Raw genomic sequence first — 27,959 nt, 5'->3', positions numbered from 1 at the left:
CAGCCACGTTTTACATGCATGATCCCAGGCACAACTTGAAAGTCACCTCCTCTGGGGAGCCTTCCGGGATTGAACCCTGTTGGAGCATGTGCCACTTCCTATTGACATGTACATTTGCCAGTCCGTCGCCCCCTCCCGCTCCGTCTCTATCTCTATGCTCACTGTGTGCCCAGCACCAGCACGCAGACAGGGGCCTGGCATGGGGCGGGGGTGTCTGGAAAACCAGGAGGGGGAGCAGGCGGGAAGGCAGAAAAACCACTGGAGCTCGTTAGGGATTGGGGGGGGGGGCCTCAAGGAGGCGGAGAGGGAGAAGGAGGAAGGACAGGACCGCGGGGCCTCCCAGGGGGTCCCGAGAGAGAGAAAGGGCCGAGACCACTCGCCGGGGCGGGGCATGAGTGCAGCCGGTTCCTGAGCGCTTGCTATAGGCCAGGCGCTGGGCCGCTTCGGCTTAAGTGCCAAAGACTGAGGCGGGAAGTTGAGAAATAACGCCTAGGGCCTCTGAAAACCGAGCAACCCTGAGCGGTCGGACCCACCCCCTAAGTTATTGCACTATCGCGCCCTCTGAGCCGAGCGGAGCCGGGTCTACCGGCGGATAAGGGGCGGGGCCCGCGCCCCGCCGACCGCAGCCCTGCAGGGTCAAACCTTCCGCCCAGACGCCGCGGGTCCCCCGTGGGGAGGGGAAGGGCCCAACCCCCGCCCAGCGCGCACCCGCCGCGCCTCCCACCTGCCCGCCCGCGCCTCGCGCCCCCTCAGGAAGTGCGGGCCTCAGTGGAGCGCGGAGGAACTGCCGGAGGCAGGGGAGAGAGCAGTGCGGTGAGGCGACGGCTAGGGGTGCTGGAGTTCCTGTCATGTGGCCCCTCCCCTCGGCTCTCTCGCAGCCCCCCGGGAGTGGCGGGCGCCAGTCGGAGGACGGTCTCTTGGTCCCTTGTCCCCAGGTGAGCTGGGTGCAGAGTGGGGGGAGGGCGGATCTTGAGGAGGTGGAAAAGAGAACTGAGGCCGAGGAGCTGCTGGCAGCTGCCGGGGGAGGGGTGAGAACCGCTGCTGAGGGGCAGAGGGGTCCCTTCCTCCCTTTCCCACGGCCGGGGCTGTCGCCACGCTTCCCCATCTGGGTTCCATGGGGGGCCGGGGTGGACCCAGTCCCGGGTTCTGGACCACCAGGTAGAAGACAGAGGAGGTCCCAGCGCGTCCAGATTCGAGGTGTTGCAGGATGCTGAAACCAGGTAACTGCTGGGGTTTGCGGCAGAGAGGTCTTCCCAATGGGAGAATCAGCACGTGGAATTGTCCCTTGCCAGAGGGCCATGGGGAAGGGCTGCGGCCACTGGTAACCGGTTGCGGTGGGGCAGAGCTGGCCTTGGGCCCCACCGCACTTAACTGTGGCCACACCTGGCCTTGGCTTTGTTCGTGACGTCCCATCTTTCCGAGCCCTTTGGACCTTTCTCCCCGTTTGACAGATGGGGAAACTGAGGCCATGCGTTGCTTTGAGATGTGGCTGGAGACTGAGCCACATCTCCTCCAACAGCATCCCCTCCCAGGAGGGGGAGCATTACAACCCCAGCTTCAATCCCATCACAGAGATGCTGAGGCAGTGGTCGGTGCAGGCCCCAGGGGAGCCAGAACCTGAGCCGGCGGGCGAGGAGCTGTGGGAGCAGGAGATGGAGAGGCTGTGCTCCTCCCAGGAACCTGTGCGGGTGCTGCCCTACGCCATGGTGGACAAGCGCTTCATCCGGTGGGTGCCCCAGCACCCTGCGAACACAGCGGAGGAGGAGCAGTGGCGGGGGGAGAGGATGCACCTGTTGGATAGGGGGTGGAAATCACCAGCAGTGGGAAGACTGCCTGGCCCAGGGCGCTGCTCTGCCTGGCCAGGTGGGCATGCTGGGTGACCCAGGGACCCCTCCCATCACCACCCCATTCCAGGCAGCTGCGGGAGCCCGAGGGGCTGAAGACCTCGTGCTGGCAGCGGTGGCATCACAGGCAGCAGACCGCAGGACGGCGCCTGGGGGAGGCAGCACGGCGCCTGGCCCGGGGCTGTGGGCTCTGGGAGGGGGCTCTCTACGAGATTGGGGGTAGGGCCCGAACCCCAATCCCCACCTCCTGCCTCCCCTCTCTGGAGTCTCAGTGTCTAGTTTAGAAACCAGAGGACGGCATTATCCCCCTTGCCATTGCACCCCTCCACCCCCACCTCCAGCACCCCGCCTTCCTCGCATATCCCCCTCCGCCCCCAGAGCCACCCTTCAAACCTTGATGGATGATGGCACCCCTGGTGGCTGTTAGAGGTACTGCTAGGCCAGCCTCCAGAACTGGCCATTTTAAACTGAGGTCCCTGTGAGGCTGGTCACCCACACCCCACAGCCCTCAGATTATCAGCTGGGCCCACAGCTCGGCGCCTCCTGACCCACCTGCTGTTCCCCGCAGGCCTCTTTGGCACCGGAATCCAGTCCTACTTCACCTTTCTTCGCTTCCTGCTGCTGCTTAACCTGCTGACCCTACTTCTGACCACCAGCTTCATCCTGCTGCCCCTGACCTGGCTCCGCCCCCCTGACAGAGGACCTGCTCTGAACTTCAGTGAGTGCCTGGCCCACGGAGGGAACAGTGCCCCCCGGGTCCACCTGAACCCCGGGGGACCTGGTCCACCGGGACAGCCCCAACCCTCTGTGTCCAAACCCTGGGCATCGTCCTGCTTGGGTCCAGCCCTGAGGCTCTACTCGATCTCGCCTTTTTCATGACAAGCCTCCTGACATGCCCTCAGGACCCTGCTCAGGCCTCCTGAGATTGGAGGCTATGGAGTGGGAGGGGCAGAGTCTCACCTACGCCTTGGGGACCCTTCCCTATTGGACCGCTCTCCCTCCTCGACAGCCCTCCAGTGTCCTGGTGGCCACCAACCCCAGACTGGTGTTCCCAAGTTCAACAATCTACTCTGGAATGTTTTAACGGGCAGGGTGAGTGGGTCTGTACTGGCTGTGGACCAGGGAGGCTGGGCGACCTGGTGACGTAGCCTCAGGGAACCCCAGTCTAAGAGGACCCTCACCCCTCCGAGGGCACGTTGGCTTCTAGGGAGACGGTCCTCCACAGACAGGCTGGCTGGGTCAGCAATGGGGTCAGAGAGAGGCTGAGGCCACTGTGCACAGCCCAGGCCCATGGACATGTGCCCACGGCCCTCAGAGCCCAGCTGGGGTGGGGGTTTGAAGGACAAGAAGGGAAAAGTGTCCAGGATTCTGGGATAAGCACCACCCTACCCTCATCCCTGTAAGCCACTGGGTGGTTACCGTGTGGGCTCCCGTGTTCCAGTCCTGGCTCTTCTTCCAAGCTGTGTGTCCTTAGGCAAGTTGCCCAACCCTTCTGAGCCTCTGTGAAATGGGGATACTCTTACTGCCTACCTGATGAGGTTACTGTGAGGGCTAATGCGTTAACAGCAAGAAAACACTTAGCACACAGCCTGGCTCAGTTGTCATCGTCTGACGTCCCCAGGCCTTCAACAACACCTATCTCTTTTACGGCGCGTACCGAGCGGGGCCTGAGAGCAGCTCAGTGTACAGCATCCGCCTGGCCTACTTCCTGAGCCCACTGGCCTGCCTGCTCCTCTGCTTCTGTGGGATTCTGCGGCGGTGAGAGCAGAGCCCCTGCCTCCATCCCTTTCCGGGGGATCTTCCCTGATCACCCCTTCTTGGTGTGGTACCCCCAAGCTGGCAGGGAGTCCCTGCCAATGGAGGTTCCAGGGCCGGAACTCTGCATCCCCAGCTGCAGACCTCAGGAACGGGGCCACCGCTCCTGTGTCCCCACCGCCCCAACCCAGGCCGTGGCCAAAGGCTGCACCTAGGGCTGCCTGGGGCTTCCCACCCCAGATCAGAGCCAAGCCGAGGCTGAGCCCTGGCCTCCTGCCCCCTCCAGGATGGTGAAGGGGCTGCCACAGAAGATGTTCCTGGGCCAGGACTACAGGTCACCTCTCAGCGCCAAGGTCTTCTCTTCCTGGGACTTCTGCATCCAGGGGCAGGAGGCAGCCACCATCAAGAAGCATGAGATCAGCAACGAGTTCAAGGTGTGTGTGAGGACGTGCATGAGACGTGAGCGTGAATGAGTGTGAGAGCATGTGAGACTGTGTGTATGAGTGTGTGGCTTGAGTGTGGGAGCGTGTCTGTGTGTGTGTGTGCACACACGGTTTTCCACCTGGAGGCGGGGGCTGTGCCCTGTCTGGATGTGAGCACTCACCTGCCTGGTACTCTGGGGGTGCTCTAGATAAAACCAGCCCGTCTGTCCCCGCCTCAGCATCACCCCAACCTTGCCTAGAGCCTGGCAGCCTTTCTCCCCACGCACACCGACCTGGGGCTGTTTGCCAGTCCCCTCCCCTTCCACCTGGGCCAGCCCTAACCCGCCTGTGCCCCTGCCCCTGCCCCCCTGACAGGTGGAGCTGGAGGAGGGGCGTCACTTGCTGATGGTGCAGCATCAGACCCGGGCGCAGAGGGCCTGCCACCTGCTCACCTACCTGCGGGTCAACACGCTCATCGGGCTTCTGGTGGTTGGGGCCATCAGTGCTATCTTCTGGGCCACCAAGTACTCGCAGGACAACAAGGAGGTGCCAGGCGACTGACGTGTGTTTATTTAATCCTGGCCGGAGCTGGGGGAGGAGACAGGATGGTCCCACTTTGCAGAAGAGGAAACCGAGGCTCACAGAGGTTAAAGCAGTTTGCCCAAGGTCATAACCAAGTCAGACAGGCTCTACCTGTGGATACCCCCTGCTGCCGTGCCGCCACTGGGAATAATCCGTGGGCTTCCAGATTCCGGGCCTGCACCAGAGTTACACTTGAGGGGGTCGTAGGGGATGGGGGAGCCTCTGGGGGCCCTCCATCCCGCGGCGCCCCCTTATCCGCTTCTCCCCACAGGAGTCCCTGTTTCTGCTGCTCCAGTACCTGCCCCCTGGGGTCATCGCCCTGGTCAACTTTTTGGGTCCCTTGCTGTTTGTTTTCCTAGTCCAGCTGGAAAACTACCCTCCCAACACTGAGGTCAACCTCACCCTTATCTGGTGAGTGACACCTGGGGGGTGACAGGTGGGACGGAGTGCGGAGGGCATTGAAGGGCTGTGTCCTGCCGCCTGTCTCGGTTATCACCTGGCATCAGGGGTCCCGTGCAAGGGACGGCAGGCCGCTGCTCCCACACGCGGTCTGGGGGGCCCCGGTCTAAGGTTCTCCAGTCCCCACTATCCAAAGCAAACCAGTGACTGTTTCTGCCAGGGCACGTTGGCTACCAGAGTCACCCACCTAGGAACACAGCTCCCTCCCATGTGCCCCGAGGATTTACACCCCTCACCTTGACACCCTCACGTGACCTGTGAAGTTAGGACCATCCTCACTGCCACAGGATAGAGGAGGTCACTGAGGTTTGCAAGGGTCAAGCGCCTTGGCCAAGGGAGGCTCCCCATGCCTTCTGGGTGCAGGTTCAAACTCAAGCTGTCCTCCGCCCCCAGGCTCTGCTCTGTCTCCTCTCCCAGGACTCGGGTCCTGCCTTGGACCCACCCACCCGCAGGACCCCCCACACACACCAGCTCCAGCACAGGTTCTCTTTCCGTCTGCCACCCACCCCTCACTTGGCAGGGTCTGCTTTTCCTTGGGCTTCCCTGGCACAGAAGCTGTCCGGAGCCCATTCTGCATCCCTCCGAGGGAGATTGTGTTTGGTTTGAAATTTTATTTTTGGAATGGGTAATAGCACATGCACATGGTAAAAAAAATAATAATAATGAAAATGCTCAAAAGGATGAAAGATAAAAATAAGCCCCCACCCACCCCTGCCTTCCTCAACACAAGAACCACTGTTCCCAGCCAGGCTCCGGCCGTGCATCAGCCTTGAAAGTCCACACTTCTTGGGACTTCCCTGGCGGTCCAGTGGTTAAGACTCCGTGCTTCCAATGCAGGGGGCGAGGGTTCAATCCCTGGTCGGGGCACTAAGATCCACATGCCGGGGAGTGCGGACAAAAAGTAAAAGAAAGAAAGTCCACACTTTGATATAACGTGCAGGCAATCGTTTTGGGTGAGGCCACCTTACCTGTGTGATCCAGTTACATACCATTCAGGAGTATGCATGCACGTGTTTGTGATATATGGACAGTGTGAATGGACTAGGGCATTAATAGGCCTTAGAAGAGAGATGTCACCTGCATTAATGATATAAAAGCACATATGTGCCTGTGAATCTCCAAGCTGGGTGTGGGGGGAGGATGGCTGGACTGTGCCGTGCTTCCCAAACTGATGTAAACAGAACCTTTCTCCTTTGAATCATCTGGAGACCAAGATTCTAGGGAATGCACTTTGGGAAACATTGCCACGGATGGAGCAGTCTGGAAGGAGGCTGGGCTCTGGGTTTAGAGGGGGCTGGGCCCGGGAGAGACTTGAGCTCATGCCGATGTCAGCCACACCTGTGTCCCGAGCAGATGTGCCATGTACCTGGGCTCCTCCCCCGACACAGTCCCCGCTCCCCCCCAACCCCCAGGTGTGTGGTGCTGAAGCTGGCCAGCCTGGGAATGTTCTCCTTCTCACTGGGCCAGACTGTGCTGTGCATCGGCAGAAACAAGACCAGCTGTGAGTCCTACGGCTACAACGCATGTGACTACCAGGTGGCCGATGACTCCATCAGGGCCTGTCCCTCCTGTCCTCTGCAAAGCCCCACCTCTTTGATCTCCTGGTCCTTCTCAGGGTCTCACCTTTGTGAGAGGCTGTGGGCAGAGTTGCCCACCCAGCAGTCACCTCCAGGGGGCGCCATTCACACCACATTCTGCACTGTGCAGAGAGGCGGCCTGGACTGTGGGCTTTGCTCAAATCTTATTCCAGGCCTGGGTTTTAACTTAGCAGTCATATCAGACTCCAGGCAAGGCTCCTAGATCACAGAGTCCCCCAACGGGTGGGTGAGGGGTGGTTGGGGACCGAGGGTGGTGACAGATGCCCCCTCTGACCAGTGCTGGGAGGACTCGGTGGGGGAGGAGCTGTACAAACTCAGCATCTTCAACTTCCTCCTGACGGTGGCCTTCACCTTCCTTGTCAGCCTGCCTAGGAGGTGAGCCACGTGGGGACACTACGGGGGTGGAGTGGCTGTGTCTGGGGGTGGGCAATGGCCACAGCCAGGGGTGAGCAGTTCTACATGCATGTTTCCGTGCGAGTGTGTTATGGTCCACAGCCAGGACCAACGAGGTCCACACACTTCTGGGTGGTGGGTACCTGGCACTCCCCTCCCCCAGGCTGCTGGTGGAGCGGTTCTCGGGCCGGTTCTGGGCCTGGCTGGACCGGGAGGAGTTCCTGCTGCCCAAGAACGTGCTGGACATCGTGGAGGGACAGACGGTCACCTGGATGGGCCTCTTCTACTGCCCCCTGCTGCCCCTGCTCAACAGCATCTTCGTCTTCCTCACCTTCTACATCAAGAAGGTGAGGGCTCAGGGGCTGGGAGGGAGCAGGGCCGCAGCTGTGTGGGCACCTCGAGTGCCATCAGCAGAGCAGCCCTCGCCGGGCCCCTCCCCTCTGCACACTGCGCTGACGGCCCCCCACGTCCTTGCTCGATCCCTAGTACACCCTGCTGAGGAACTGCAGGCCGTCCCCTCGGCCATTCCGCGCCTCCAGCTCCATCTTCTTCTTCCAGCTGGTGCTCATCCTGGGCCTGCTCCTGGCCGCGGTGCCCCTGGGCTATGTGGTCAGCAGGTGAGGGGAGCAGAGGGGCTGAGGCTGCCGGGCCGGCAGCTTCTCACCCGAGCACTGACACCGGCCCTCCTCTGGCGGTCTCTCCCCAGCATCCGCTCCTCCTGGGACTGTGGCCTCTTCACCAACTACTCAGCCCCCTGGCAGGTGGTCCCAGAGCTGGTGACCCTCCGGCTCCCACCCCCTAGCCAGCGCATCCTCCACTACCTGGGCTCCCATGCCTTCAGCTTCCCCCTCCTCATCCTGCTCAGGTGCCTTTCAGGGCAGCAGGGGCAGAGGGAGGGGGCACCCCCAGCCAGTCTCATGGGATCTGGGGGCCAGACAAGGAGAGCCCAAGGTCGCAGGGAGCCAGGGGCCCAAGGGCAGGTGGCCTGGGGGTTGCCCTGTGCCCCTGGGCAGCCCCTGAAGGCCCTCCCTCACCTGTAAAGCGGGCACTTTAAGTGACCACTGGGGAAGTACGTTGCCTGGTGCAGACACACTGTGAGCCTGCTGCGGCTGTTATTCTTACTGCCATTTAGAGGAGAGGGGCTGAGCGACCAGTGGGAGGAAGGACAGGAGAGAGAAATTGGTGTCTAGGAACCTGGAAGAGAGAAGACCCCGGGAGGTGGTTTTTAAGAGACTGGGGTGGGGAAGGAGGAAGTAGGGGGCTGACTGACCTAGCATCCCCGTCTATCCAAAGCCTTGTCCTGACCGTGTGCGTCTCCCAGTCCCAGGCCAGCGCGAGGGCCATCCGGGGGCTCCGGAAGCAACTGGTGTGGGTGAGTGTCCGCCGGACTGGGGAGGAGTCACAGACTGCGGGCAAGACCCTGTCGGGAGTGTGGCCTCAGGCCGCGGATAAAAGCGGGGAAGGTGGAGGGAGGGAACGGGTGCCTCCGGCCGGGAACCACACAACAGGAATGTAGCTTTAGGCTTGGGGACCCGGTTTAATGGGAGTGTGGGCTTGGGCTGAGGTAGGAGGTGAAACTCTGGTGGGGGCGTGGTCTCTGGCCAGGCTGGGGCGGGACCTGATGGGGCGTGGCCTTGGTCTGGGGCGGGATCGGGAGGGGCGTGGTCTCTGGCCCGGCGGGGCGGGGTCTAGGGAATAGGGCGGGAGATTGGTGGGGCGGGGCCGTAGCATGGGCGGGGAGGGGGAAAACACTGGTGGGGCGGGGCCTCGGAGCTGCTACTGCGAGGTCGGCAGCTTCTCCCGCGGCCGTTGGTGAGAGGAGGCGCCGCTCGTAAACCGGCCGCTCGCTCCCCGCTCCCGCCCCAGCAAGTGCAGGAAAAGTGGCACCTGGTGGATGACCTGTCGCGGCTGCTGCCGGAGCCGGGGTCCGGCGACTCTCTGGGGCCTGAGTCCCCTCACTCCCGAGGTTCGCGCCCGAGATACTTCTGCCCCGGATTCCCGTGCCCGGGTTCCCCGGGACCCAGGGCCCCCAGGCCGGAACCCTCCCTTGAGGATCCCGCCGGGTTGCGCGGTGTCCCGGTCCCCGCCCCTAGATGCCGCTTCCCCAGCGGTGTGGAGCTGTAGCACCGACCACCACCACCGCCCGGAGCTTCCCCAGGGCCCCTTGTGCAGCTCCCCACTTCCTGCCCCCTCGCCCCACGCTCGTGACCCCTGGTGACCACCGCCTCTCTCAGTGGGCCCTCCAGCAGGGTGCCCCAAGGTGAGGTGCATGACACCTAGGGGCATCAAGAAGAAAATATGGGAACTTGTATTTATATTTTTATCTCAATCCTTAAAAGTTTCTACTTTTGTTGAATGTTTTATAATACGCATAATATGTTAGTATAGTAACCCATGAAAGCAGTTTATAAATACACATCCATTGGCCGTGCTCAGGAATTGTTTACCCTGGGTAGTACCATTATAAAAGTTCAGAGACCTCCACCTGCGGGAAGGGAAGGCCTGGCCGCAGTGAGAGCAAACAGTGGGGGCTTACTGTGCTCTGACTGCAGGCACCCTACACGACCTCCTCCCATTGAGACCCACAGACGTTATGAGTCAGCAAGGAGCAGAGCTCAGATCTGACCTGCATCATGAGACACGCCAAGTGTGGGCCCCGGGAGGTAGCGGAGCCCGCTGCCCAAGAAGGCAGGGCTGTGGCCAAGATTCCCAAGCCTCCGGTGCCGAGGCTGCAGAGGTTCTCAGTCTGTGGTTCTCAGCCTCGGAGAACTCCTGAGAAGCCCCATCAGATGCTGGTCCTGTGCCAGCGATTCTGACGCAATTGATCCAGGTGCAGCCAGCAGCCAGGCATCTGGACTTTCTAAAGCTCCCAGGTGACTCTCACCGGCAGCTAGGGTTGAGGATTGCCAGCCTAAAGATCCGTCAGGAGGGAAGGTCAGGAGAAACCCCAGGACGTGCTTGACAAGGCTCTACTTCCAGCAGCAGGAGGCCAGCGCCTGGCTGGATTCCCAGCCTGGACGCAGCATCTGGGCAGCTCTGGCCTGGCGCCCTCAGTCCAGGGGCTTCACGTGGTCATTGGAGTCTTGGCTGGTTCAGCTCCTCCTGTCGCTGTCCCTCTCTCTCACTCACCCAACATCACATGACCCATCCGCCTGTCAACAAGTGCTGGACCCTGTTCTGGGGCTGATGAGACTGCGGGAGACACGGGGAGCTACGTGCTCAGCTTGGGGAGGGCAACCAGCCTGGCCCCAAAGAAAGTGACACGCGTTGTTCATTAGCAGCTTAGGGTCGACGTGTGGTCCCCGACCAGCAGCACCAACATCACCTGGGAACTTGTTAGAAAAGCCAGTTCTCAGGCCCCACCCCACCTCCTCTAAGGGTGGAGCCCAGCGATGTGGTTTAATGAGCCCCCGGGGGTGATGCTGCTGGGTGCAAAGTGGGAGAACCTGCAGCACTGAGGCATCCAGGTCCTTCTCATCACCTTCACGTGCCTTCAGAGAACCAGCCAAGTGCATCACTGGATGTGAGGGGGTGACACCACCCTATTCTGCACGGTTGTGAGGACTGAATGAGCAGTTACTCATATAGTGTCCTTCCTGGGAGAGCAGTTGAGGCCCTATTACAACATGGTCATTGGCCTAAAGGAGCAAAGTGGGAGAGATGGGAAGGGGCCCTGATGGCCCTGTGACCGTGCCGGCCCAGCGAGGCAACCTGGGGCTCAGGGGGGAGCCATCACAGTCGGCAGGAGGGTTTCATGGAGTGGGAGACTAGCGGGGCCTTGGGGAGGGAGGACTCAGACAGGAGATGAAGGCAGAGGAACGGCCTGAGCCAAGGTGTAGACGGGCCGGGCGGGCCTGAGCTGCGGAAACTGGGACTCTGAGGCCTCTAGACTGGGCTCTGGGGCCCACGAGGACTACCAGAGTGAAGGCGGAACCAGTGCACGTATGGCTGGGCTTGGAGAGCCCGGGGGTCGAGTAACGTTGAGCCTCTACCAGTAGCAAAGCAGACACGCGTGGGCTGGGAGAGGCCCGTGGGGTTATTGCCATAAGTGAAGCCAGGGTCTCTCCAGGTGCAAGAGCCCAGTGCAGGTGCAGGAGGGCAGGAGCCCCAGTGCCCCAGAGTCCGGGGAGGGTCCCGGACTCTCCCCACCCAGCCCTGAGAGGGCTCCCAGCTACTCTGGCCAAGGCAGCTCAGCACAGATTCCCACCCAGGGGACCCTCCCAGGAAAGTGACGCAAGGAGGTGCTGGTAAGGCCATTTATCATAGAGGAGACTGGCCCTCGGTGGGGAGAAATCACGAAATGTCAGTCTAGTGGGTGACAGGAGAGCTTTGCGGACACCCTGACTCCGCTCCATCTAGGTGACCTGGGCTCGCCTGGGGCAACCTGCTCAGTGCTGTCACACATGCAGCCTGTGGAGAAGAGGTGCAGAACAGCCCAGAGAAACAGCCCTCATCTGACGGGGCACACAGGTGATGGCTGGAGAGGGGTAGCCGGGGTGAGGCAGGAAAGACGCTCCCGGTCCCACCAAGGCCTGGGGGACTTGTCCCTCAGGTCCACCCACCGTTCTCTGCTCTGACTCTGGCTCTCCAGACACACCGATGAAAGGGGGAGGCTTCTCATGAGCTGCCTCGGCTCGAATCAGAAGCCCTGAGCACAACGGAGAGGAAAAAACCTCGGGCTTCTGGGACTTCAGGCAACGAATTGCCCGCAGCTGAGGGGACCTGTCTGACCGCCTTCAGTCGTCAATTCCTTCCACGCAGCCCTCCCGGCAGAGTGAGAACAGAGTTTCTGGAAGGGAATTTCACTAGGAAAACTAAGAGAAGATTAGATTTTGCCCAAATGCAGAGAGGTAGGTGGGTCCCCAGAGCACACCCCCAGGGGTATGAGTCAGGACTCTGGGTGGCAAGGGACAGATGCTGATTCTTGCCCACTGAGGAGAAGGGACCACCGAGGTGACAGACAAAGCTAGTGCTTGGGGGAGCTCCAGGACGCTGTGCGCAGGCTCAGGCCGGGTCTTCCCACCAGACCAGCTTCCCAACGCGCCCAGGCCTCAGCGGGTGCCCCTGAGCCGGGCCTAGGGGCCCCAGGGCAGGGCTGTAACTGGCCTTCCTTGGGTCAGGTGCCCGTTTCTGGGCTGTGCTGGGGGTGTGAGTGCCACTGACCTGTGAGGCTCTGTGGGAGAGAAGAGCCTGCACAGGAAGCTAATTGTTCCCTGGAGGTGGGACATCTTCCCTGAGGAAGGCACCTGTGTACAAATCAAAGTTCCACGTTCAGGCTTCCCTGGTGGCACAGTGGGTGGGACTCCGCCTGCCGATGCAGGCGACACGGGTTCCTAACCCGGTCTGGGAGGATCCCACATGCCGCGGAGCGGCTGGGCCCATGAGCCATGGCCGCTGAGCCTGCGCGTCCGGAGCCTGTGCTCTGCGGTGGGAGAGGCCGCAGCAGTGAGAGGCCCGCGTATGGGGGGGGGGGGGGAGTTCCACGTTCCATGATAGCAGGAGAAAAACACATGCAGCTGTGTCAGTGTATAAATAGTGACTTTCAGTAAAGTCACTTCATTTAAAAAAGAAAAAAGCCTCTGTGGGATTGGATGGGTCCTAATCCCACCTTACCTGCTCCCTCTCACCTCTCTGCCCTGAGCCCCCAGCCCTGAGGGGTCCAGCCCACCAGTTCTTCAGAAGGACCCTCATGATTACATCAGGCCCACCTCGATAATCTGGGATAATCCTCTCATCTCAAAATCAGCGGGTTAGCAAGCTTAATTCCCCCTTGCTGGCTACCATAACATACTCCAGGGTGAGGACATGGGCATCTTCTACCCTGGGGCCCTACAGCTCGGCAGTGGCAGCGACTGTGAGCCCTGGATTGGCTCCAGGCCCCTCCTAATTCCCGGGCCCAGCTCTGGGGCGCTGCGGCGTCCGGGGCGCTATCTCCCCGCTGCAGGCACGCACCCACCCAGGGAGCACTCAGAGGCTCTGGAGTGGAGGCGGCCTCGCTCAAGGAAGCCCTTAGCGCGCCTGGCTGAGGAGCCCACGCGGCAGGGGCATGGCAGTCCTGCTGTTCTGCTTGGCTGCGCTAGGTGAGCTGCCCAGGGACATCGTGCGAGGGGGCCACCGCCAGGGCCTTGACGTGGCAGACTCAGGGGCCAGGGCTCTAGGGAACACAGCAGAGGTGGGACCCAAAGGCCCAGATGCCTCTGGGAAGCACAGGACAGAGAGGGGAAGGTTTAGGCTTGAGTCTCAGACCAGCCAATTATCGCTTCACCATTCTGGGTCCACTCTTTACTCATCTGCAGAATGGGCTGATGATACGAAATGCTCCGGGCTCCAAAGAGCTTCTGTGAGTGAAGGTGCTTGTGGAGTCCTGGGCCTCCTTCTGGGCTCAGGACGAGGCTCTCTGGGTGGGCTCTGGCCTCCCCTCCACCCTGGGCTCTCCTAACCGCCCTCCCCTCTCTTACAGCCACCAGCAGCTTCGCGAAGCAGGAGAAAGGTGAGTTTCCCAGCATGCCGGAGGGCGGAGTACCCCCAGATGGGGACCCTGGAGTCAGAGGCCCCGCCCACGGTAGAGGCCTTGGCCCGCAGGGGGAAGGGTGTTGCGGGTGAGCGGCCTCTGCTGCTAGACCACTGGACGGTTCTGGACCCCAGCCTCAACCCCTGCAGGGCCCCGGAGGGTTGGAGAAGAGAAGGCTCTGCAGGAGGTGGGAGTGGGCAGGACAGCAGACGGTGGGGACAGCGACGCGGGGCAAGGGAAGTGCTTGGCTTCCCCTTGGGCTGTGTGTGTGTGTGGGGGGGGGTATTACCAGCAGAGGCGGGCAGAGGGCGTGTCCCCGGGCAGGTGTACCCCAGGCACTCTACCTGAGTGCCTGATCTGTAGCAGAAGCCCCTCGGGGTGGGTGTGACCCTGGGGCAGGCCGGGGGCATTCTGGTGGGGTGCCTTGGACCAGGAGGAGGGCGAGTGAGAAAGGAGGTCCGGGCTCTCCCAACTCCCCGCTCCCCGAGGTCCAGCCAAGGGGAAACTGCCTGACTCTCAGAGGCAACGGGAAGGGGTCAGGGCCCCTCTCTCCACCAGCCGCCCGGTGTACAGAGCCAGCGAGAGGGGATGCTTCCGGTGGCCGTCCCTCCTCCCTCAGCTTTGCTGCCTCCACCTTTCCACTCCCCTGCCTTCTCCCGCCCTCTCCCCGGCCCCCATTTCTGGCCCTGTGGCCCTTCAAGTCAAGGTGGTCAGTCACCTCCTCCTCTCCACATCTCTGCAAGGGCGGCTGCCCTTCCTCTGGTCTCATCTGGACCTGTACCTTCCCTGGTCTCAGGGCGTCAGCTGCAGCCGCAGCTGCCTCTATCCCACGTAAGGGTGGGCCTCACTTGAGTGCGCTCGGGGCTGAAATATCATTTCCTTATTTGCTTTAAAAACAAACACATCATGGTGTTTCCGCTAAAAGGAGAACGAACGGCGCTGGGCCCTGGCCTCTGGGTCTCCGGGAAGTACCTGGGCGGGGCCGGTCCACCCCCCTCCGGCCCCTGACGTCCGCTCAGACTCTTGCCCAGCAAGTCCTGCTAACTCAACTCCTAAGGAACCGACTGACAAATCATTCATTCATTCATTCAATCATTCATCCAGTCATTCAGTAATTACTGGCTGAGCATCTGTTTGGTGCCAGGTGCTGCTTGAGGCCCCAGGATGGATATATACAAAGTGCAGAAACGAAAGAGACCCCTGCCCTCACATAGCTTACATTCCAGTGGGGCCGGAGGGACAGATGATAATAAAAATAAGCACATTGTACAGCGTGCTAGAACGGTGATAGGTCCCAGAGAACAGCAAGCAGGGAAGAGGGGAAGGGAACATGGGGTGGGGGTGGGGCGGGAGGGCACCATCTACTGGGAAGTCACCACTGAGAAGGGGACACACCAGCAAGGACACGAAGGAGGTGGTAGAGCAGGATGTGCCTGGACAAGGGCCTGCGTGGCCAGAGCACAGGAAGCAGGGGCAGGGGAGTGTTGGATGAGGTGGGGGGGGCAGTGTTGAGTGGGGTGGGGGGGGGGCCCTGTGGGCATAGCAGTGGGAGGGTTTACAGCAGAAGGCTTGACCTGATTTACTCTTCCTGGGGTCATTTTGGCTGCTGTGCTGAGAAGGGACGGGATGGGGATGTAGAATCCCAGAGAGCCTTTAGGCTGTTCCCGGGATCCAGAGGAGAGACTGGGTGATAGCCAGACGGCCCGGCAAGGTGGTCAAGATATATTCTGAAGGCCTTTGCTGATGGATGGGATGGGATGGGAAAGACAGAGCTGTGGAAGATGACTCGGGGGTTTTTGGTCTGAGCAGCTGGGGACTGGCGAGGTCAAGGGCAGCCTTACAACTGATTACTACTAACGGGAACAAGAGGTTGGGCCTGAGATATTGGGTGTTAAGAGCCAAGATTTTGGAACGTTTCTCTCTGTGTATTTTGAAATCCCCAAGAATCATGGCAAGTGCAGTATTGAGTGTAGCAGGAACCAGGCACAAGAATCTTCAGGGGATGGTGGGCATTTCTAGGTAATTGTAACCCAGAGGGGCAGGGTGCAGTGTCTGCAGACATGAGGTTCAAGGCTGCTGTTTAGGGAGGGAGGAGGGAGAGTGGCCCAGGAAAAGCAAGAGGATGCCTGCCCTCGCCATCCCAGGCCAGTGTTGGGAAGGCTGTGAGGGTCCTTCCCCCCCCCCCCCCCCCCCGCCGCTACCTGAGATGCCACTGGTGCAGGCACTGCGCGGGGGAGGGGAGGCTGGGTTCCATTGGGTGTAGAAGGTGAGATGTGAGAGGAAAGCTTTGAGGGTTACGGGATTTGGTGCCAACTGAGCCTACCAGCCTTCCAGAGGGCTCAGGGGGAAGTGGGGCGTAAAGGGGGACTTTCAGAGCCCTAGAAAGGGTGGGGCAGGAAGATGAGGGTGACCTGGGAGCCTGGGGTCTCCCGTGGGGCTGCCATGAAAGAAGACAGTGTTCTCGGTGGGGGGCTGGGGCGCCCGCCCGGTTGAAGGACAGATTCCGAGTGCGTACAAAGGAATCTTGATGACTGTCCCCTCCCCCCAGCTCCTGAAACCCGCTTCACTGTAAGGGGGCTGTGCTGGTTTCCTGGGGCTGCTCTAACGAAGTACCACACAGAAGTGGATTCTCTCCTTGTTCTGGAGGCTCCATCTGAAGCCTCGCTCCTGGGGACTGTGGTAGTCCTTGGCGTTCCCTGGCTTGTGACAGCATCACTGCAAACTCTGCCTCTGTCTTGACATGGCCTGTGTGTGTGTGTCTTTGTCTCTCCTCTTTAGGGCCCACCCTCATCCAGCATGGGTTACTGAAGTCCATCTGTAAGGACCCCATTTCCAAATAAGGTCCCATTCACAAGTACTTGGGGTTAAGGCTTGAATACATCTTCTTTTTTGGAGGACACAATTCAACTCTCAGCAGATGAGCTGCTTGTTCAACCCTCATCAGGTTCCTGGGTCTGAGCTCAGGTCTAATGAATTGGGCCTCCAGGGTTGGGACTCCAATCTCCAAGCTTCTGGGTTATCACATAAACGAGCTAGGGAGAGAGAGGTAGGGGAGATCCTGAAGGGCCTCCGAGCCCAGCGGGGCGGCAGCCCACTGCCCCCGGCCCGGGCACAGCCCTAAGCCTCTCGCTCTTTCTTTAGCGACAGTGGGAGGCTCTGCACAGCCATTCGATCGCCCCAGCCCTGGCCTGGCTCAGCTTCCGGTCCCCAGGGTGTCCTTGTCATTTCATCAGATTCTGAGTGTGCCATCCTATCGTTCAAATGTTCAGACACAGATGATGAATTTGTGATGTCATTAAATGACAGACCACTCCTTATGGGTGGGCTAGATGCATAAACTAAATAATCAAAAGGAAAGACCCACACAGGTCTTGTTAGAATAAAAAGTGAATGCTCTACCCTGTAGGGCACTAAAAAAGAAAGTGGCTCCTGTCTGTGAACTTATGTAAATCAGGCTTCTATTAATGGCCATCGAAATGGAAATGAAGGTGGGCCAGCTTTTTCTTTCCATTTTTGTTAAGTCAAGGTCATTTCCCCACAATGAAGGGAGCAAAAGTGTCATCACCCTTAAGCCTGGACCCGCATTTCCCCGGGGAGGAAGATTCTGGCCCCAAGAGCCGTTGACTGTTGGGCCCCAGAGTCACGTTGATGAAATTGTTGGTAGCGTTTTGCAAACTGGTGCCCCGGAGAGTAGATTAAACTCTAGATAGAGCTTTACTTCACTTCAAAGATTTTGCCTGAAGGAGTGTTTGAAAAAAAAATAGTATGAAAAAAATGGGGGTTCTCACAAAGTTTAGAAAGAGGTGCCGATGAGAAAAGATTTGCGGTGTCTGAGCAGCCGTGGGTGGGGAGACAATCCTGATTCTGCAAAGCCACTGCTAACTGTCTAGACCAGTTTCTCAGCCTTGACACGATTGCCATTGGGGCTGGACAATTCTGTTATGGGGGCTGCCCTGTGCATTGTACGATGTTTAGCGGCTTCCCTGGCCTCTTCCCAGCTAGATGCCAGGAGCACCTCACACCCCATTGGCGACAACCAAAAATGTCTCTGGACACAAAGGTCCCCTGGAGGCAAAATCACCTCTGGTTGAGAAGGAAATATGCTTAGCAGTCAGAAACTTTAGGATTCCTAGGAAATGTCTCTGAAGAACATCATATTCTAGTTTCTTCCAGTTCTCTGCTCAGTGGGCAGTTTTCTGATCGCTGATCGCAGCATTTCTGGAGCCAATGTGCCTGGCAGGGCAAGGATGAGGAATGAGGTATATGATATTTAGATTTCATACACCCTTCTCTCTTCACCGCCCCCGGCCCAAGCATCGCCCCCTACACACTCTCCTTGAAAAGGCAGGTAAGTGCCCACCACGAATCATTCAGACTTCTCTCCCAAGCCCCCATTCAGGAGGCATCTTTGTTTAATCGTGATCGCTGTCTTGGAGAGTTCAGTGTGGGCAAGATCAGACCCATAGGAAGATCTTACAGATGTTTTCTACATCGAAATCGACTCCAGGATCTGCCTACAAAACAGAAAAATTATTCCCAAGCAGAGAGACGGTTTGGACAGATGCGTGCCTGCTGGGAGTAGCTGCAGAGTGCGCCTTGGTCCTGGGTCCAGGGAGGAGAGTCCTCTAGGTGCTGTGAGCATCTGGTCTCCCGGTTCTTCTGAAGTCCTGCCCTTCCTAAGTGGCCTGTTTCTCTACTTCCGTCCAACCTCTCCAAGTTTAGGATCCCTCCACCGTGACATCTCTCGTGGTCTGGGCCATACCCACCTGCCCCCTGCCTTCTGACTGTCCCTTTGAACCAGATGTTGACCTGTCTGGGAGCAGGAGCCTGGCCACCACCCCTGCAGCCCACGGCATCTTTGCCATAGGCATTGTCACCACATAACTAATTAACTAATTGGCCAGAAGGCAATTTCACCGTATGAATATTAAAAAATAAACAAAAGAGGGACATTTAAAAGGACATAAGGAAACATGAAAAATGAATTGAAAACTTAAAGACTTTATTATGAAATCGAAAATATGTTAATATATTTAAATGTGTGTAGATTCATGGCAATACTGCACAAATAACTGATTTTATTTTGTGGGTTGTATCTAAATCACTTGTCTTCCAAGTCTTTCGTTCATAGGATTTTATCTTTTTTTTTTTGCCTGTTGATTCATCTTCTCGTCCAGCATCACACTTTTTCTTTTCTTTAAATTTATTTATATTTATTTATTTTTGGCTGCGTTGGGCCCTCGCTGCTGCACGCAGGCTTTCTCTAGTTGCGGCGAGCGGGGGCTACTCTTCATTGCGGTGCGCGGGCTTCTGATTGCCGTGGCTTCTCTTGTCGCGGAGTACGGGCTCTAGGCACGCGGACTTCAGTAGTTGTGGCACGCAGGCTTAGTAGTTGTGGCTCATGGGCTCTAGAGCGCAGGCTCAGAAGTTGTGGTACACGGGCTCAGTTGCTCCATGGCACGTGGGATCGTCCCTGATCAGGGCTCGAACCCGTGTCCCTTGCATTGGCAGGCAGGTTCTTAACCACTGCGCCACCAGGGAAGTCCCCACTTTTTCTTGTTTACTAAAATTTCTTCCTTCCTTAAGAGAGGTATCAGTTTCAGGACTTCCGCATTGGAAGGCCGATTAGTTTTGCAGTGGAAATGCCTGCGGCAAAGATGCGTATGGCAGAGATGCTTATGGCGAAGGTACCTAGAGCAGGTCTGGATGAGGAAACCTCTGATCTCTGACCTCGGAAGGTGGACAGGCCCTAGATGCCTCCAGGCCACTGCCCAGTATCAGGCCTGAATGCTGGGCCAGCTCATTGGGTGGCTGGCCCACTCTGTACTTTACTTGTCCCCATCCTGGGAGGAAATCCCCAGCTCCAGGGTGTCCTCAAGGAGCACTGGGACCACAGGACTCAAGGTTCGCCCCTTTATCACATAAGGAGATCCCTGCAAGGAGCGGATGCCACGCTTCAGCGTGCAACCTGAGAGCAAGTGTTTCGTTCAGCCAACAGATAGTAACTTTCTGGCCAGGGATGCGGTGATAAGCAGGACCGACAGAGCTCCTGGCCCCTGCAGCAGGGGACAAAACTGTTGACTCTAGAAGTTGAAGCCAATGTCAGTCCTCCCACCCGGTGTTCCAAACTTCTCCATGCTTCCTACTCATGTCCTGATTTCAATTTATCTCTATAGTAATGTTCTGAGGAGAAAGAGTCTAAACCCAGGAGGTAGACTTTTCCCACAGCAGTTTCTTTATTCTTTTCTTTAATTTTTTGAGGAATTGCCAAACCAGCATTTTCTTAAGGTGCTTGATAAATGTTGGTTTCCTTCTTCCTCTTTGGACTGTCTCATCTTTAAGAAACTGCCTAAATTTTATTCATTGTTAATCTGAATTCAAAATTAACTGGGTGTCCTGTATTTTTAGCTGCTAAGTCTGGCAACCCAGAATATACCACATGAAAATAAAACCAAATACACGTATGAAATTGTATGGTATACACTGCAAGTAGGGTAGAAGCTCAGACGCGAGGCGGAGGGAGTAATCCGGAAGGCTGCCTGGAGGAGCAAGCAGTTAGCCCACTAGGCTCGTGTACGGAGGGAATTGGCTAGGGAGAGGGCATTAAAGTCTCCCAGCCACACCTGTGCCCCCGCCCTCTCCCACCCTGCCAGAGCCAGTGTCCCAGCTGCAAGCTGACTTCACCCTGTTGGACAGGGGCTCAGGCCTCAGGGTAGAGGTGTTCTGTCAGGCATCCTCGGGCAGCCCACCCATCACCTACAGACTGGTCAGGAGGAACGGGCACATCCACATGCAGCAGACTCAGAGCCCAGGGCAGCCAGCCAACTTCTCCTTTCCACTGAGCCAGACGTCGGACTGGTTCCGGTGCCAGGCTGAAAACGACATCAGCGTCCAGCACACTACCTTCACACTGGTGCCCCCAGGTGAGAGGGCCCCTTGGTCTCCAGAGGGGCAGCCGGCACTTCTGAGTAGGTCAGTGGGAGGTGCCAGGAGTAGGGAAGGGTGTCCTGACGCGGCCATGCCCACCCTGGCCCGGCCTAACGGAAGTCCAGCCCAGCTGCCCCCTGCCTCCTTCACAGGAGAGCTGCCCCAGGTACCCACCTTCGTGCTGGCTGGCTGCCTCATCTCCATCATAGCCATCTTCTCTTGGAAACTGAGCTGGACCAAGCAGATCAGGTAGGAAATGGGTGCTGGATGTGGGGGAGGAGCGAACTGCTGATGGCCTATGCGGACCAATGGGGGCCCTGGCTTGGCAGGGCCGGTGGTGGTTTGGTAGGGCAGGGCTGCCCCTGGAACCAAGCAGGACCCTGTGGGGCTTTCCCAGGCCAGACCCCTCCTCCATATCTTCTGCTGTAGCTCCTCTCTGAAGTACCCAGATAACAGTATCTCAGGCATATTTGCTGAATTTTTCAGATGCTAAAACCCACCACCAGATGGAAGAAATTAACTACTTGATGATCAGGAGCTCGTAGCCCAGGGGCCTTCTGGTGCCCAAGGGTTGAAAATGTTAACCTCTGTGACACCAACCGATCAGAGAACTGATCACATACCCTGCGACTCCCCTCCCTCACCTGGCCTATAAAAGTGCTTTGCTCAAAGCCTTCGAGTAGTTCGGAATTTGGGGGGGCGTGAGTGCCCCCACCCCGTTCTCCTTGCATGGCCCCGCAATAAAACTTTCTCTGCTCCAAACTCCAGCATTTTGGTTTGTTTGGCTTCACAGTGTGTTGGGCACATGAACTTGCGTTCGGTAACACCACCAGGGCAAAGAAAGGGCCATACTGCTTATGCATGACTTGCAAAAGCTTACTTAGGGCCTACTGTGTGCCAAGTGCCCATGGAGCACGTTGGCGGCTTTATCTGACCCTGACCATGCTCTAGCCGCCTTGCCGTGGAGTCCACTGCCTCTGGGTGGGGCTCTCCCCAATGCTCCCTATTGGTCTGAGGAGGATGAGGCCTCCCGGGCACCAGGGTGGGCCACGGGCTTCTTCTGCCCTCCATGAAAACCCCGTCAGTCTTTCCAGCTGGTGACCGGAGGCAGGGGCTGGACCTCCTGGGGTCCCCTCTCCAAGGCTATTACTTCACTGACTTGTAAAGTGACCAGGGCTTTTGTGCTGTCCAACCCTGGGCACCACAGGCCTCCGTGTGCCCCACCTGCCTGGCCTTTGGCAGTGGTCACCTCTGCCTCCGAACTTCTCACCTCCCGTGGTTCCTAGGACACTTCCGTCTCCTGGTCCTCCTCCCCACCCCTCTGGTACCAAAGCTGTCTCCCCAGAATCACAACCCTGTCCCTCCCTCGAAAAGAAACCAATTACTCTTATCTAAGTTTCAGGAGGAAGCAGCAAACGGAAAAAAAACAAGAACCAATTAGAACCGACTAGGCTCAAGATGGCGGAGGATTTGACTTCCAATAGATCTAGAGCCTTATTACACGCTCTATACGTTGGCAATCACCAGGAGGACGACCAGAAAAGCCCCTACAAGGACTGAAAAGGAGAGTTGCATCAGTTCCAGGTCCACACCACACCCCTGTTCTTGGATAACTCATGAATATTCCTCCACTCATTCCAAACCCCTCCCTTTTACTCCAACCCTCCTATGTATCTGGTGTCTCCACCTGAATTGGGTTGAGTTGATTCGCGAACTAGGTTCCTGCTTCTCCATTCTTTGGCCATTGAAGAAAGCTGGTGTTCTTCCAGTCTCAGCATCTGTTTTGTTATTGACTGAGCAAATCAAACCTCCCTGGCTGAGACAGGGGGTCTCAGCCCGAGCTAGGACCCCAGTGTGGGTTCGGTCGACCAATTAACTAACACCTGGCCAGCCTCTTTGGTGGGCTTTGTCCAGGAGTCCTTGGCACTCTCCTTGTCTTACCTCTGCATCCCTCCCTCCCAAGTCTGTCCCAGAGGCCAGGCTCATGGGTGAGCCATGTCGGCTCTCTGAGCCTCGGTTTCCCCTTCTGTAACAGGGGGTATACAGACCAGGGCCCAGTACTTGGCCTCCAGGTGATTCAGTGCCCCCACTTTATTTCGTGGTGTGACTAAGCCTAACGCCCCTCCTCCTGCCCAGGGCACCGATGCACTTGCCACCAATAAAATTCCTGGAGGCCTTGGGAGGGGGTGGCTGGGAGGTGTGCTGGCTTAACCTGGAGTCTCAACTCCTTTGTCATCAAGGTCATGACCAGAAGACGCAGGTTCTGCAGAGTCCCCAGGAGAGCCCTGGTCCTTATCCCCCACAGAAGGACCCACCATTTGAAGAAATGAAATGAAGAAAAGAATGAAGAAAAAGCCCACCAGCCTGGATTCTGGGAGCGCTGGTGTTCTTCACCAAATACTCATGGTGCTAGTTTGAGGGTTTTAGGATGGGGGGGAGCTGTAGGGGGAAGGAGAGGTCCATAGGAGGAGGGGGCTCTGTGAGGGCCCCTCTCCTCGCCGCTCAGCTGCTCGCCACCATGCATCCAGGTCTGGGAAGACGGTGGGGTAGATGTGAAGGCCCAGAGGCACCAGCCCACCCAGGGCCACAGCTTCCTCCCCCACACCTGCTCCCCTCTTCCCTGGAGTGGCACCCCATCTCCTGGTGGCCCAGTCCTCTGGCTCCACTGCTCACCTGTCACCGTCCCGCTCCCCTGGAGGACTCTGGGCCTCACCTGGCCAGCACCCCCTCATTAATCCTTACCTGTAACTATGATGTCTGGAATTCCTCCCTGCCGAGTCAGCCTGAGGCCCCTGGAGAACCAGCCCCCCTCCCCACCCACACACACATAGGGCCATCCCAGTTTGGTCGCTCTGAACCATTTCCGGAAAGAATTGGATTAAACTCTGCCCCCTGCCGGTCACCCTGGGAACTTCGTTTCTGTCTGCACAACATCTTGGAGCCTGGAAGTCGGCCCTACGCACGGCCCTACATGGCCCTGGGGCCGGGCCCGGCTCGGGAAAAACTGGGAGGGGCGGTGGTCTCGACCACACCCCAGGCTTAGCTCCAGAGAGGAGGAAAGAGTGACAGGCCATGCAGGGAGGGCTTCAGGCTGTGGCCTGGGGTTTGAGTAGAATGGGGGAGGAGAGAGGAGGTGCGTAGGGGCCTGGGTCTTGGGCAGGTGGGGCCCAGACGGCGTCTGGCGGGGCTTCCTGGAGGAGGAGGCGGGAGTGCAGGGGCGAAGAGTGGATGGAGCAGAGAGGCGGGCCCTCCTTGCGACCCTCTCTTCCTGGGGACTCTCTGGCCCCTTCCAGTCGCCCTGCGGACCAGCATAGCAGAGGGACGAGACCCCGGCCGAGAGGTGGGCTGGACAATGAGTCCGCGGCCGCTGGACGGATGTCGGCCGCTGGAAGCGCAGCCCGGGCTGTCGGGGCATCCCTGCCGCTCCCGCTCCGCCGCTCGCCTTGGGCGGACTTTGCCCTCGGTCCCTGGGGTGGTGCTGGCCACGCCCATGGGGAGGAGCCTGGCCGGGGGCGGGGCGGCGGGCTGGCTCCTCAGCAGTCCGCGGCTGCGGCGGCGGCGGAGGCGGTTGCGACGGCGACATGGAGAGCGGGGCCTACGGCGCGGCCAAGGCGGGCGGCTCCTTCGACCTACGGCGCTTCCTGACGCAGCCGCAGGTGGTGGTGCGCGCCGTGTGCTTGGTGAGCCGGGGTGCCGGGCCTCGGGGACCCGACCTCGTTGCCAGGCCGGGGGGGACGGGGGCCGCCGTGAGCCTGAGAGCGCGACAGGTGGTGGCGGCCGAGGCCCGGGGGTGGGAGCGGCGCGCGTAGGGCGGGCGAGCGGGGCCCGGGACCCTCCGGCCCCTCACCCCCCGGGTCCCGCCGCCCCCCGAACCCGGGTCCCGCCACCCTCCACCTCCCAGCCCGGGCGCGGAATGGCCGGGCGGCCCCACGGGGAGCAGGCCTGTCGCCCTGCTGGCAGTGACAGGAGTTTGAGGCGGCTCCAGGACAGGTGGCCGGCACGCCGCGACTCCCAGCCTGGGGGAATTAATCAGGAAGGGGCTTTCCGAAGCCACGTGGGGTGCGTGGGGTTGGGGGGGGGCAGCCTGGCGTCCGCTCTGGCGCCCTGAAATAGAGTTTCTCTTCCACCTAAGAGCAGCCCATGGGTCTGCTTCCCCATCCAAGATCAGGTGATCCCAGGATGTTCCCCTCCACGTGAGCTGGATGAGCGCTCCAGTACCAGGTTACGGGGCGTGGGCGTTGGTGGGAGGTCCCGTGCTCTTGGACAACCAGAGCCCAAAGCTGGACAAGCTGTTAGCCAGCCCGCAGGCAGAGGGCTGGGCATGCGGCACCCACACCACACCTGCCCCTGCCTGGGACTGGAGCCCTATGAGTTGCCCTGGTGACACCCTCACCCCAGCTCTGCCCGACTGTGTGGTCTGACCCCAGGAGCAGATGCCCACGTTTTGGGATGGCAGTGCCAGGAGTCAGGCTGGCACACTGCTCCCAGCATCCGGAGTTCCGGCTTCATCTCCAGCGGGGGGTGGGGCTTGTGACTGCCAGCTCCAGAGCCTACTGAGAGGGCCTTGTGCAGGCAGGCAGGGCAGGCTGGGGAGAGGCCGGGGCCCGTCCCAGAGGGAGCCAGGCATCCAGACTGTCCCGGGTCTGCCGACATAAGGCAGGGATGAGCGGTGGCCTTTCAGTTTGGGGCAGAGACAGGTGACGTGAGGCTTTTCGCTAGGGCCTGGAGCCCCTCCCAGAGTTCTGGCTGGTACACCCCCTCGACCCCCACCCCAGTACATCCAGGGGTCTGAGTGCAGAGCTGTGTCCACAGGCCTGCTGGGCAGACCAGCTTGAGGTGTCCTGTGTGGGTAGGACCCACTATGAGCAGGAGGCCAGCTGGGGTTCCCTGGGAGGGCAGGGGCCAGGATGCCAAAGAGGCCATAATTCCTTGTAGGAAAAAAGCTGGCCAAACTGGGGAGCCCAGCAGGGAAGAGATGGAGGGGGCTCCAGGAGGTGGGGGTCTGGGGACACTACTTCAGCTCGGAGGCATGGCTTTCCTGAGGTGGGAGGAGTCCTCCATCACTGGGTGTTTAGGCAGAGGCTGGGTGCTGTAGAGGTGACTCAGACAGGTGATGGGGGTGACTCCAAGCTTGGGTTTCTATGACTTTGTGACCCATCCTGTTTAAAGCTCACTGAAAGTGGGATTGGTTTAGGTTGGGCGATTGCCCTTAATCTTCAACTACCTAACCACCAGTACCCATCCTCCAGGCAGGCAGCTAGGCGGGCAGTCCCCTCCCAGGAGATCCCCCTCCACTCCCCACCATCCCCAGTCCAGGAATCCCCGGCCATGCCCCTCGTGACTTGTGACTGGTGTCTGGAGATAGCCCAGGAGAAGGGAGAGGGAGGGACTCGCTCCCCAAGTTCAGGAGGGGCTGGGACACCGACCTCCAGCACGGAGAGCAGCAGGAGCAGAGGAGGCCAGTGTCCAACTCCCATCAGGGTCCCACTCTGTGGGCCACCTGGGGGGTTTGTCCCGCGAGGGTAGCAGTCACTCATCCCTTCCCCTGCCTCCCCCTCAGGTCTTCGCCTTGATCGTGTTCTCATGCATCTTCGGTGAGGGCTACAGCAACGCCCACGATTCCAAACAGCTGTACTGCGTGTTCAACCACAACGAGGACGCGTGCCGCTTCGGCAGCGCCATCGGGGTGCTGGCCTTCCTGGCCTCGGCCTTCTTCTTCGTGGTCGACATCTATTTCCCCCAGATCAGCAACGCCACTGACCGCAAGTACCTGGTCATCAGCGACCTGCTCTTCTCAGGTATCTGCCGGCTGCACCTCCATTTGATCTTGGGGTGAACAGGAGTGGCAGCGGTCCCTGTGACTGCAGGCCTGGGAGGGGTGGGAGCAGCCCCAGGTCCCCAGACCCCCCCAGCAGGCAGGCTGGCACGCAAGGATTTCTCACCGTCTGCCGAAACCCTCCGGAGCTCGGTGGGACTTGGAGCAAGGACTCCCAGGATGGCATCCTGTGCCCACCTTCTGCATCAGTGCCCTTTACACCCCCGGAGGCATCTCCCCCCAGGAGGTGCCTGCCCTCCTGCCTCCTCCGTGGAGCTAACCCTGCCCTCCTGGCCTTCTCCCCAGCTCTCTGGACCTTCCTGTGGTTTGTTGTCTTCTGCTTCCTTGCCAATCAATGGGCAGCCACCAAGCCGGCACTTGTGCTGGTGGGAGCCGACTCAGCCCGGGCGGCCATCGCCTTCAGCTTCTTTTCTGTCTTCTCCTGGGTAAGTGGACCAGGACGGGCCAGGGTCCTGGTGTCTTTGGTGAAGGGTGGTGGAGGGCTGAGGAACGCAAACCTCGGGGCTCTCTGCAGGGCATGCTGGCCTCCCTGGCCTACCAGCGCTACAAGGCCGGAGTGGACGACTTCATCCAGAACTACGTGGACCCCACTCTGGACCCCAGCACGGCCTATGCCTCCTACCCAGGCACGCCTGTGGACAACTGCCAACAGCCACCCTTCACCCAGAACGCCGAGACCACAGAGGGCTACCAGCCGCCCCCCGTGTACTGAGCGGCGGCTGGGGATGGTAAGGGGAGGAGGGAGGGTGCCTGGGGGTCCTCCCCTCTTCCCGGACTCCTCCCCCAGAGGTTGGTCTCCCAGAGCTGCCGGCCCCTCTCCATCCACCTGGCGCCTGTCGAGCTGACGCAAGGCCTGGAGAGAGAGCCCCTGCCTCCTCGGCCTGTGCCCCAGGGGGCTTCACCCACCACTCCTCGAGGGCATTTTTTAGGGAAGGGTTTTTGGTTGGACAGGTTTTGTCATTGCTTTTAATGATCCCCAGCGCCGCCTGGAGTAGGCCCGACATGCTGGTTTGACAAGTGCCTTAGCTTCTCCCCAGCCGGAAGGAGCCGGGCCACGTGCAGGCCTCGGTGGCCGCCGCCATCTGGGGGTCTCTGCCAAAGATGAGGCTGTGGGGCCTTCCCCCTGCTCTGCTGCTGGCACCGGGCTGGGGCTCCTTTCCTCCTCACTCAGGTTCGTGCTGCCCCCAGCCCCCTGCCCCCTGCCTGCTCTGTGAGCGGCAGCCCGTGCTCACTGCTGAAGTGTCTGCTCACTTGGATCTGGGCTCACGACTGTGCCAGTGCCTCTGGGTCACCTTCCTGACAGCCTAGGCGCAGGGCTGGTGCCCCCCCCCCGCCAGCGGGCTCGGGCAGCACTGTCTCTGCTCCCACCCCTTGGCCGAAGGAAGGGGCTTTGCCTGATGACAACACCCAGCTTTATGTAAATACCCCACCACTGTTAGTTGGGAGGTGTGGGGCACACCCACAGCCCCCAGGCTGCTCTGAATGTATTGCAGAGCCTTGGGGGAAGAAGCACAGCACCCTTGGATTCTGTTAGGACAAATTTTGGAGATGGAATAAATGTTTTTCTCATTCATAATCTTCACTGCCATGGGTGGGGCCTCTGTCTAGGGGTAGGAGGAAGAGAAATTCTAC

At 59.4% G+C, this 27,959-nt stretch overlaps 3 protein-coding genes across 15 annotated transcripts; all 3 read left to right on the top strand.

Annotated features, from left to right (window-relative positions):
- Positions 1-363: 363 nt before the first annotated feature.
- On the top strand, positions 364-11,662 carry TMC8 (transmembrane channel like 8). 10 transcript variants are annotated; one of them, XM_067021570.1, is made up of 17 exons: positions 364-935; positions 1,159-1,220; positions 1,573-1,726; positions 1,915-2,063; positions 2,413-2,562; positions 2,854-2,936; positions 3,466-3,602; positions 3,886-4,033; positions 4,397-4,567; positions 4,875-5,014; positions 6,475-6,598; positions 6,938-7,035; positions 7,217-7,400; positions 7,540-7,670; positions 7,760-7,918; positions 8,347-8,425; positions 8,920-9,407. In XM_067021570.1, exons 2-17 carry the CDS (start codon positions 1,208-1,210, stop codon positions 9,175-9,177), a joined length of 2,178 nt encoding a protein of 725 aa, XP_066877671.1. In that variant the 5' UTR covers positions 364-935; positions 1,159-1,207; the 3' UTR covers positions 9,178-9,407. The 10 variants fall into 10 exon arrangements, 9 of the variants coding, with proteins under 9 accessions (XP_066877671.1, XP_066877672.1, XP_058902427.1 ...); XM_067021571.1 differs by lacking the exon at positions 1,159-1,220 and having other exon boundaries at positions 7,612-7,670; positions 8,920-9,414; XM_059046444.2 differs by lacking the exon at positions 1,159-1,220.
- Positions 11,663-13,055: 1,393 nt separating this feature from the next.
- C19H17orf99 (chromosome 19 C17orf99 homolog) lies at positions 13,056-21,939 on the top strand. 3 transcript variants are annotated; one of them, XM_067021577.1, is made up of 5 exons: positions 13,056-13,133; positions 13,514-13,543; positions 20,218-20,536; positions 20,644-20,740; positions 21,888-21,939. In XM_067021577.1, the coding sequence occupies exons 1-5, from the start codon at positions 13,100-13,102 to the stop codon at positions 21,930-21,932; spliced, it is 525 nt and encodes a 174-aa protein (XP_066877678.1). In that variant the 5' UTR covers positions 13,056-13,099; the 3' UTR covers positions 21,933-21,939. The 3 variants fall into 3 exon arrangements, with proteins under 3 accessions (XP_066877678.1, XP_058902439.1, XP_066877679.1); XM_059046456.2 differs by lacking the exon at positions 21,888-21,939 and adding an exon at positions 20,978-21,261 and having other exon boundaries at positions 20,218-20,487; XM_067021578.1 differs by lacking the exon at positions 21,888-21,939 and adding an exon at positions 20,978-21,261.
- A 2,059-nt stretch (positions 21,940-23,998) lies between these two features.
- Positions 23,999-27,903, top strand: SYNGR2 (synaptogyrin 2). 2 transcript variants are annotated; one of them, XM_067021576.1, is made up of 5 exons: positions 23,999-24,171; positions 26,052-26,289; positions 26,613-26,752; positions 26,842-27,055; positions 27,308-27,903. In XM_067021576.1, the coding sequence occupies exons 1-4, from the start codon at positions 24,073-24,075 to the stop codon at positions 27,037-27,039; spliced, it is 675 nt and encodes a 224-aa protein (XP_066877677.1). In that variant the 5' UTR covers positions 23,999-24,072; the 3' UTR covers positions 27,040-27,055; positions 27,308-27,903. The 2 variants fall into 2 exon arrangements, with proteins under 2 accessions (XP_066877677.1, XP_058902435.1); XM_059046452.2 differs by having other exon boundaries at positions 24,017-24,171; positions 26,842-27,903.
- The last annotated feature ends 56 nt before the right edge of the window (positions 27,904-27,959 follow it).

Source organism: Kogia breviceps, chromosome 19 (assembly GCF_026419965.1).
Source record: "Kogia breviceps isolate mKogBre1 chromosome 19, mKogBre1 haplotype 1, whole genome shotgun sequence".
NCBI lineage: Eukaryota > Metazoa > Chordata > Mammalia > Artiodactyla > Physeteridae > Kogia > Kogia breviceps.
Note: the sequence above shows the minus strand (reverse complement) of the source record. Positions and strands in the feature narration are given on the sequence as shown.